The 10,057-nt window shown below is 39.9% G+C and overlaps 1 protein-coding gene across 1 annotated transcript in view; it reads left to right on the top strand.

Moving 5' to 3' along the window:
• The window catches only part of CAGE1 (cancer antigen 1), a 38,425-nt gene extending 33,019 nt beyond the window's left edge, over positions 1-5,406 (top strand). The window contains exon 9 of the mRNA XM_043906963.1: positions 5,358-5,406. Within this exon, the coding sequence (XP_043762898.1) occupies positions 5,358-5,406 (49 nt within the window). The remainder of the gene's footprint in view (positions 1-5,357) is intronic.
• The last annotated feature ends 4,651 nt before the right edge of the window (positions 5,407-10,057 follow it).

A 10,057-nucleotide genomic window follows, 5' to 3' on the forward strand; every position in this document is an offset into this window, starting at 1 on the left:
GAATCGATCACAGAATAATTGTTTTAGCTAATGTTTCCCAAGGTTACATCTTATGAGGAGATTATCAAATGTGCTGACCAAAGACTTGTGATATCCCACTCCAGGATTGCACAGTAAGTTGAAAAAACTTAGTTTTTAACTTTGTAAACATTTGCTGGTGTATCACTTTCTGACTTGCTGAGTTCATCTTTCAGACTCCTACAAAGAGGGGAATGTGCCATTTTGTAAGTCAAGAAGACCATTCTTCAGTAATGTGTTTATTCTGTTTAATGTCTGGATTACTTGAACACCCAGAGTTTCGTCTTCCTTCTCAGAACCTTTGATGTGGGGGTGGGAGGGGAGTGAGGTTGAGGAATTAGTGAGAAACATCCAAGAACTTTAGAGGATATCACCACAGTGTTCAAGTAAAATAATCTTGCTATGCTTAGAATTTATCCACATAAGGTTTTGAATGCACCCCAAATGAAACATATCAAGTACCAAACAAACTTTCTCATTTATTGAGATTCAGCGTGAAATATTCCAAAATTAGTGTTTTAAACTCTGCAAAGTTTTTCCACTTATTTATTCTCTTTATTTCTTACGTGCTGTTTCCTCCACCCTTCTCCCAGTTTCATTTGTACAGTGCTTGCTGCCATTAGGGCTTAAGCAGAAGGTCTAATCTTACACCCCCTAAACAGGAGCTTGGTATAGTGCTAACTCACCACAAGATAACTGACAGAAAGTGTGGGTAAAACACACACACAAAACAAAAGCAAACTCATCAATACAGAGAACCTGTTGGTGGTTACAAGGGGAAGGGAGTGGTGAGCCAGCGAGATGGTGAGGGGGAGGGGCTGTGTGGTGATGGATGGTGACTGGACTTCCACTGGTAACACTAGTCATGCATACAGAGGTCAAATTATAACGCCATGCACCTGAGATTTATGTAATAATATATACCAATTTTACCTCACTAAAAAATAAAGAACGGAGAAGGAAATGGCAGCCCTCTCCAGTATTCTTGCCTGGGAAATCCCATGGACAGAGGAACCTGGCAGGCTACAGTCCATGGGGTCGCCAAAGAGTTGGACACGGCTTAGTGACTAAACAACAAACAAAACCAGTGAAGAAGTAACTGTAATTCAAATACACAGATTCCTTTGAATAGAACAAGAGCTTTCACATCACTTAAACACAAAGGAAAAAAAATTAGAATTTATGGTTTAAGATTGTATACTTGTTTACATTGAATTTCAAATCAAAGGACTTAAAAAAATTTTTTTTTCCATAAGGGCTGCAACACATACAAACACATAAATATTTCTGTTTTTAAATAAAACAATTATCTTTGATATTGTGTAAAAAAATAAAGAAGACAATATAAATATAAAATAGTACATTCAATATTATAAAAAGGAGGTATACTTGTTTCTTAGATCTTAAGATTCAATATTGTTAAGACTTATTTCTCCCCAAGCTGATCTAGATTTTATTTTTATCTTTTAAATATGTTTTATTGAAATACAGTTGGTTTACAGTGTTCTGTTAATTTCTGCTGGGCAACAAAGTGATTCAGTTATACATATATATATATATATGTATATATATATGTATATATATATATATATACACACACACACACACACACATTCTTCGCAAAGGATGCTGAAATCATTGGTCATCCATTTGCAAACAAACAAGAAAACAAAAATGCTTTGACTTATACCTTGTATCACATGCAAAAGTAACTCAAAATGGATACTAGACCTAAATGAAAGAGCTAAAGTATAAAAAATTCTCAAAATATAGGAAAAAATTTCTGAGTTGGGTTGATGTTGGGTTAGGCAGTGATTTAAATATGATACTAAAAACATGATTCATAAAAGAAAATTTTGATAATTGTACTTCATCAAAGTTAAAAACTTTGGCTCTAAGTAATCTTGAGAAAGAAGAATGGAACTGGAGGAATCAACCTGCCTGACTTCAGACTCTACTACAAAGCCACAGTCATCAAGACAGTATGGTACTGGCACAAAGACAGAAATATAGATCAATGGAACAGAATAGAAAGCCCAGAGATAAATCCACGAACCTATGGACACCTTATCTTTGACAAAGGAGGCAAGGATACACAATGGAAAAAAGACAACCTCTTTAACAAGTGGTGCTGGGAAAGCTGGTCAACCACTTGTAAAAGAATGAAACTAGAACACTTTCTAACACCATACACAAAAATAAACTCAAAATGGATTAAAGATCTAAATGTAAGACCAGAAACTATAAAACTCCTAGAGGAGAACATAGGCAAAACACTCTCCGACATAAATCACAGCAAGATCCTCTATGACCCACCTCCCAGAATATTGGAAATAAAAGCAAAACTAAACAAATGGGACCTAATGAAACTTAAAAGCTTTTGCACTACAAAGGAAACTATAAGTAAGGTGAAAAGACAGCCCTCAGATTGGGAGAAAATAATAGCAAATGAAGAAACAGACAAAGGATTAATCTCAAAAATATACAAGCAACTCTTGAAGCTCAATTCCAGAAAAATAAATGACCCAATCAAAAAATGGGCCAAAGAACTAAACAGACATTTCTCCAAAGAAGACATACAGATGGCTAACAAACACATGAAAAGATGCTCAACATCACTCATTATCAGAGAAATGCAAATCAAAACCACAATGAGGTACCATCTCACGCCAGTCAGGATGGCTGCTATCCAAAAGTCTACAAGCAATAAATGCTGGAGAGGGTGTGGAGAAAAGGGAACCCTCTTACACTGTTGGTGGGAATGCAAACTAGTACAGCCGCTATGGAAAACAGTGTGGAGATTTCTTAAAAAACTGGAAATAGAACTGCCATATGACCCAGCAATACCACTCCTGGGCATACACATGAGGAAACCAGATCTGAAAGAGACACGTGCACCCCAATGTTCATCGCAGCACTGTTTATAATAGCCAGGACATGGAAGCAACCTAGATGCCCATCAGCAAATGAATGGATAAAGAAGCTGTGGTACATATACACCGTGGAATATTACTCAGCCGTTAAAAAGAATTCATTTGAACCAGTTCTAATGAGATGGATGAAACTGGAGCCCATTATACAGAGTGAAGTAAGCCAGAAAAATAAAGAACATTACAGCATACTAACACATATATATGGAATTTAGAAAGATGGTAACGACAACCCTATATGCAAAACAGAAAAAGAGACACAGATGTACAGAACAGACTTTTGAACTCTGTGGGAGAAGGTGAGGGTGGGATGTTGCGAAAGAACAGCATGTATATTATCTATGGTGAAACAGGTCACCAGCCCAGGTGGGATGCATGAGACAAGTGCTCGAACCTGGTGCACTGGGAAGACCCAGAGGAATCGGGTGGAGAGGGAGGGGGGAGGGGGGATCGGGATGGGGAATACGTGTAAATCTATTGCTGATTCATGTCAATGTATGACAAAACCCACTGAAAAAAATAAATTAATTAATTAAAAAAAAAACAACAAAACTTTGGCTCTTCCATGGACATCATTAAGAGAATGAAAAGACTAACGTGAAAGAATATTTACAAGTCATATATCTGATAATGAACTTGTAACCAGAATACATAACAGACTCTCAAAACCCGAGAATAAGAAAGCAACCCCATAAAAATGGGCAAAGATTTGAACAGACACTTCACCAAGAATATAGATATATGGATGACAAGTAAGCACATTAAATGATAGTCAACATCATTAATAGGCAAATTATACCCCAGTGAAGGCCACTACACACCTATTAGAATGCCTAAAAAACTGACCATACCAGGTATCGGCAAGGACATGGAGCAACTGAGATGCTCATAGCCTCCTGGTGGAAATGTAAAATGGAACAACCTCTTAAAAAACAATTTGGTGCCTTCTTTAAAAGTTAAACATATCCAACGTATGATTCAGCCAACCCACTTCTGTGTATTGATCCAAGAAGAAAGAACGTGTGTGTTAACACAAAAGAGAATTTCAAGATAGCTTGATTTGTAATAGCCCCAACCTAGGGACGACCTAATGTCCCTCAAACGGTGGGATGACGGACAAACTGTGACATGGCCACCCAGTGGAATTCTATACAGCAATAAAAAACGAGTGACCTTGGATAGGTGCAATGTGTGGGTGAGTTGCAAAATAATTAGGCTGAGTGTAAGAGTTCATTACACAAAATTCTACATGGTGCAAAACTGTATTGTGAGAAAGCAGATGAGGATGTGGGGACAAAGAGGGCTGGGAAGGAGGGGTCACTCTCCTTCTTCACCACTGGAACCTTTAAAGGGAGAAATTAATTAAATAATTTGAGTTGCTAGGAAAGAATTCCAAGTTCCCATATAGCTGTCTTCTCAGGTGGCTCAGTGGTAAAGAATCCGCCAGCCAAACAGGAGATGCAGGAGACACAGTTTTGATCCCTGGGTTGGGAAAATGTGGAGGAGAGAATGGCAGCCTCCTCCAGTATTCTTGCCTGTAAAATCCCATGGACAGAGGAGCCTGGCAGGCTACAGTCCATGGGGTCCCAAAGAGTTGGACGCGACTGAACGACTGAGCAGATACAAGATGGGTGGATGATGTATACAAAGCTAGACCATCATTAAATTTACCTACTCAAATCCTCCAGTGACGTTAGCTTAGAAAAGTCCATTTTAATCATAAACTTCAGTTGTTTCTTCTTTCAGTTTAGAAGAGAGAAATAAACAGTTGGAAGATTTAATTAGAAGGTCCAGAGAGAGAGTCAGAAAACCAAGGTAAGTTGTTTCTCTTTCTAAATGATAATGTCTTTAACTTTAGAATATATGCATAATAATGTTAAACATTTGAAAAAAAACACCTTTTTCCTTGTCTTAATTTAAGACAAACAAGATAAATTACGTAAAAGTGCTTGGTATTTTGCCTAGCATGAAATAGTTGCTTCATGTGTTTTTGTAGGACCTGAATTGCAAAGCAAAGTTCACTGCACTCAGGGAACTTGTGATCATTTCTGAGAAAAATACTATACAGATTATGAACTAAGATTTAGTTTACAATAAAACAGCTTATTCTGATATAAATATACAACAGGCCAGATCTTATGATCAGATTTTCTTCCACTGGTATGGAATCTTATAATCTGTTGTTTTATTAATAGAAGACTCGCAACTCTCAGTATTCTGTGCTCCAACCTGTATGCACAAACCCTAAGGGGTTGATGAGGCCCATCGAAGGATGTTAAAATAGAACTCTTTCTTGGCCAGCTCCTAAGATGCTATTAAACATTTACCAGGTCTCTATTTTAACCCTCCTCACCCCCCCACCCCGCTTGTTTTTGTTGTTTGACGTTGTTCTCTCTCTGTTTCCTGCAGACCGAGAAGTCAGCTGAAGCTCCTGACCGCGGTAGGTCATACTGATTGATGACCATTACAAACAATGTGATATTTCCATGTCATTGTCAAATTACACGAGATTAAATATGAGTTCCTAGAGTTATATTTCAGTAATCTTCAGCACAGCTTACCCCTCTGCCCCAGATAAGGGCCTCTGGGCTGAGATTATAGTTGGTCTTGCAAATGGAAGCCCCTCCCTTAATTGTATTAGTCCCCTCGATGTCCCAACGTTTTGAAACAAAAATGTTGATTAAAATATAGTTTTAGTATTATCTGTGGAGTTTATCTGTAGGTTTTCCTTGCACCCGTTTTTCATATGTAATCAAGAACATGCTGTTTATGGAATAGGAGTTCTGTATGTGATCAAGAATTCCACATGTAATCAAGAGTCAGCTGTTCTGTTCCCAAATGTCTCTCCTGCAAACTTAAGAAACATTTTTTTCCTTTTGTTTTTAGATGCCAGTTATTTTAGAAGGAAATAGAAATGATTTAGATTAAACAGAACTGAAGATTAACAGTTAATCATTTTTGTCAGCCTCTCCAGGAGCAGAGTCATTACTGAGTACTGTACCCAGATCCATCCACACAAATGATACATTAAAATCTGTATAAGTAGTGAAACTTTACAATCCAAAAGATGTGATTATTTTTCTTCTAGTTTCTTCCTGTGAACAATCAAACATATTCTAATATAACATAAACAAGTGACTACAGTGGCTTCTTTTCTGAATACCTGCCAATTTTCATTCTTACAGCACACCAGTCTTGTATTATTGTTGTTTAGACGTTAAGTCATGTCTGACTCTTTGCAACTCCATGGACTGTAGCCTGCCAGGCTCCTCTGTCCGTGGGATTCTCCGGGCAAGAATACTGGAGTGGCTTGCCATTTCCTTCTCCAGGGGACCTTCCTGACCCAGGGATCGAACCCAGGTCTGCTGTACAGGCAGGTGGATTCTTTACCACTGAGCCACCAGGAAAGCCACTCCCGTATTGCCAGACCTTTAATAACGTTATGAAAATTGTTCTCTTATCTCACCCCAACTTTTTTTTCCTCTCTGGGCAGACAGGCTCTCCCTACTATCAATCAAATTTAAAAAGACTTAACGCTGAAATCGTTTGGAATTAAAACCCAGATGATAGGAGATTTCACCCTTATAACTTCCACCCTAAAATATTTTGAGGGATTAGTTCCAAGTTTAAAAAAAATGAACCAGAGAAGCTGATTTTGTAATATGTATTGGAAAAATGAATGTACATAACAAATATATTATCTTTTTGATAAATCCCAGAGCCAGGGTGGAGGTATAATTATTGAATAAAGATATACCTTGAATGGAGGGGAAGAAATGATTTTATCTCACTGAAATTAGCTTTGCACTTAAATTAGGCAGGTAAGTACAAGGGGGAAATATATGGAGAATCTATATCTGGCCCCAAAGGAAGTGATGAATAAAAAAAAGTATTATTATTGATATTATTTTTGTTGAGGAATTGTATAAGACATCTTACATGAATGTTGAAACAAAGTTAATTTCTCAAATTTAAGAAGTTGCAATACACTTTAAGACAAACCATGAGAAATGCACAGGCAGTTGCAGCTATAATCATGCTTCATTTGAAAAATGTAAGCCCTGAAAGCTTTGGAAGTGATCAAGTTTTTAAAAGAGACATTATTATTAGTTCCATGGGGTTCTCTAGGGAAAGTTAAGGTGTGCTACGAGAAAGGCAAATATTATGATGGCTAACACAGCATCTGGAATCTGCACACACACTTGGTGAGATCTTTGGAAGGGACAGGTTAACACAGGCTGTCCATGAGCAGGGCTGTGTGCCTACGTGCTGCACTCCCCACGTGTGTGATTAGACGTTCATGACCTTTACCTCCAGGCTGTCTCACAGTGAACGTACCTTCTTTGGCACACAGCTCAGGGAGGCAGCATCTAAGCCAGGGCTTCTCCCTATAAACATTTAGTGACTTTCAACACACCACGTGAACAGCCTCTGTATTAGATGCCAAAGTGAAAGTGAAAGTCACTCAGTCGTGTCCGACTCTTTGCGACCCCATGGACTGTCCATGGAATTCTCCAGGCCAGAATACTGCAGTGGGTAGCCTTTCCCTTCTCCAGGGGATCTTCCCAACCCAGGAAGCGAACTAAGGTCTCTTCGGCATTGCAGGCAGATTCTTTACCAACTGAGAGATGCCAAAGGTACCATGAAAAGCCAGGCAGAGATGGCCAAGGACCACATGATTTATGGGGGGAGATGGATAATTGATTCTTTTCTGGATTGGCACATGGGTCTGACCATCTGGGATGCTCTAGAAGCATAGATGAATTGGCTCTGGACTAGATGATGAGAAAACCTCAGGGCAGGTTTTACAGAAGTGAAGATGCCCGAGCCTGATCCTTCTCACTGACTAGATGTTCTCCAGGTAGACAGAAGAGGAAGCTCCTCTCACACAGCACAGGGGCACGAGGTACCCTGTGATACTCTCTGAACCACAGGTAAATTCTAAAACTTGCCTTCTTCACATGGCAGGAGATGACTATGATCAACAATAATCTTCCATGCCACATGAAGTGTGAACCTTGTCCTTGTGAGAAGCTCTGAGTGATTTTACGTGGAGGAGTAATGTGGTCGATTATGCATTTTGAGGGACTTCCCTGGTGATCCACTGGTTAGGACTGCACGTTGTCACTGCCAATGGCCTGGGTTCGATCCCTGGTCGGGGAACTAAGACCTGCAAGCCATGCAGCATGGCCAAAAAAAAAAAAAAAAATTATGCATTTTGAATTGTGATGTATGAAGTGAAGTGTAGTGATGGTGGGTGATGCTAGAATCAAAACTACCAGATAAGATGCTCCAAAAAAAATGGAGGCCAGAAACAAAAATCGTGACAGAGGAAACAAAGGAGAAGTTATGCATGCAAAGTGATTTCAAAGACAAATGAAAAGGATAGGTGATCATTAGCTCTGAGAGTGAAACAGGGAGGGGGTTAGGACATCCTTGCTGGGTGAAAGAACACAGAAGTCTTTGCTTGCATATAATAAATGTAACTTTTTTTTTTTTTTTTTTGCTTGATAGTTTTTCATTTCTTATTAGGTCTACAGTTGAACTTAGGTTGCAAATTTGTGAAGGGAAGATGTCACTTGTAATAATGCAACAAATGCAACAGATATTTTCTGAGTTACCACCGATGTCAGGTGCTGTTCTGTATCATTGACTCAGTTCAGTTCAGTTCAGTCGCTCCGTCATGTCCAACTCTTTGCGACCCCATGAATAAAGGTACAAAAATCCCTGGCCCCAACATGTGACAGACAGGCGATGTAATAAACTGTATATTGTGTTAGAAGACAAAACGAGCTATTAAAAAGAAAGAGGACAGAGATAAGAAACTGAGAGTGCAAAGGAAGGGCTAGGGGCTGTAAGTTTAAACTGGGAGTGAGGATGAGCCTCACTGAGGACGTGGTCCTCGAGCTAAGGTTTAAGGCCAGGAGGAAGTTCTTTAGCTACTCTGCTACCTGGGGGAACACCCAGAACAAAAACAAGGGTTTAACAGACAGCATCTAATGATGCTGAGGGAAATCTTAAGAAATCAAAGAAAAAGAAAGCTCTGAACTTACAAATTCCAAGGAAGTAAAATAACAGAAGTGGAGAATCCACTGTGAGTTTGCCTGAGCTGTGAGAATGGGAATAACCAGGATGCGGTATATTTCTGGAAAACACAGACCTTCAAGGAGGTAGATGCGGAAGCAAGAGAGAGAAAACATAGAGGTGGGGACCCAGCGAGAGGGAGGGCTCTGGGTCGGTACCCAGGGAACGCTGCTCATTACAGGGAGAAGGGAAATGGCAATAGTGCAGAATTTGTGAACACCCAGATCAGGGCAAGGATTTTACTCCAGTGAGTCATAGGCTGCTGCTGCTAAGTCGCTTCAGTCGTGTCCGACCCTGTGCGACCCCATAGACGGCAGCCCACCAGGCTCCCCCGTCCCTGGGACTCTCCAGGCAAGAACACTGGAGCAGGTTGCCATTTCTTTCTCCAGAGTCACAGGCTACTGCTTTTTATTTTTGTACCAGTTAGTCACACAGATCTCTCTGTTTTCTGCTTGTATGATCTGATTTTCACTCAAATCTCATCCCAAGAAGGCACACTTTGTCCCTGTGTGGGCACCTTTAGTGGCCAACTGTCTAAAATTCCAGTCCCAAATAAAAATCTCTTAGTAACCATTTAATAATAAAACAAGCCAAAGTCCAGAGTCCAGAGTCAAAGTCCCAGTTTAAGCCTAAACTGCATTATCCTCGTATGTTCAGCCTCTGGAGAAACACATCCTGAGACCCGGAGCCACAGACCTTATTAGGGATCTCTTTAACATCGGGAATGAGAGTTCTCTGCCAGAAACCAGCTCTCTGAGGGAAGAGAGTCCAGGAGACAGCCCTGGTCCAGGGTCAGAATAGGTGATTTTAAATACACAGCAGGATGAGATATAGAGACAAAGAGTTTCAGCAGAGCCAGTGCAGGAACAAACAGCAGACGTCTTAGGCCAGTGAAGCCTGAAGTCTGGAATCAGACTCAGTTCAGTTCAGTTGCTCAGTCTTGTCCAACTCTTTGTGACCCCATAGACTGCAGCATGGCAGGCTTCCCTGTCCATCACCAACTCCTGCAGCTTGCTCAAACTCAT

This window comes from Cervus elaphus, chromosome 7 (genome assembly GCF_910594005.1).
Source record: "Cervus elaphus chromosome 7, mCerEla1.1, whole genome shotgun sequence".
Taxonomy (NCBI): domain Eukaryota; kingdom Metazoa; phylum Chordata; class Mammalia; order Artiodactyla; family Cervidae; genus Cervus; species Cervus elaphus.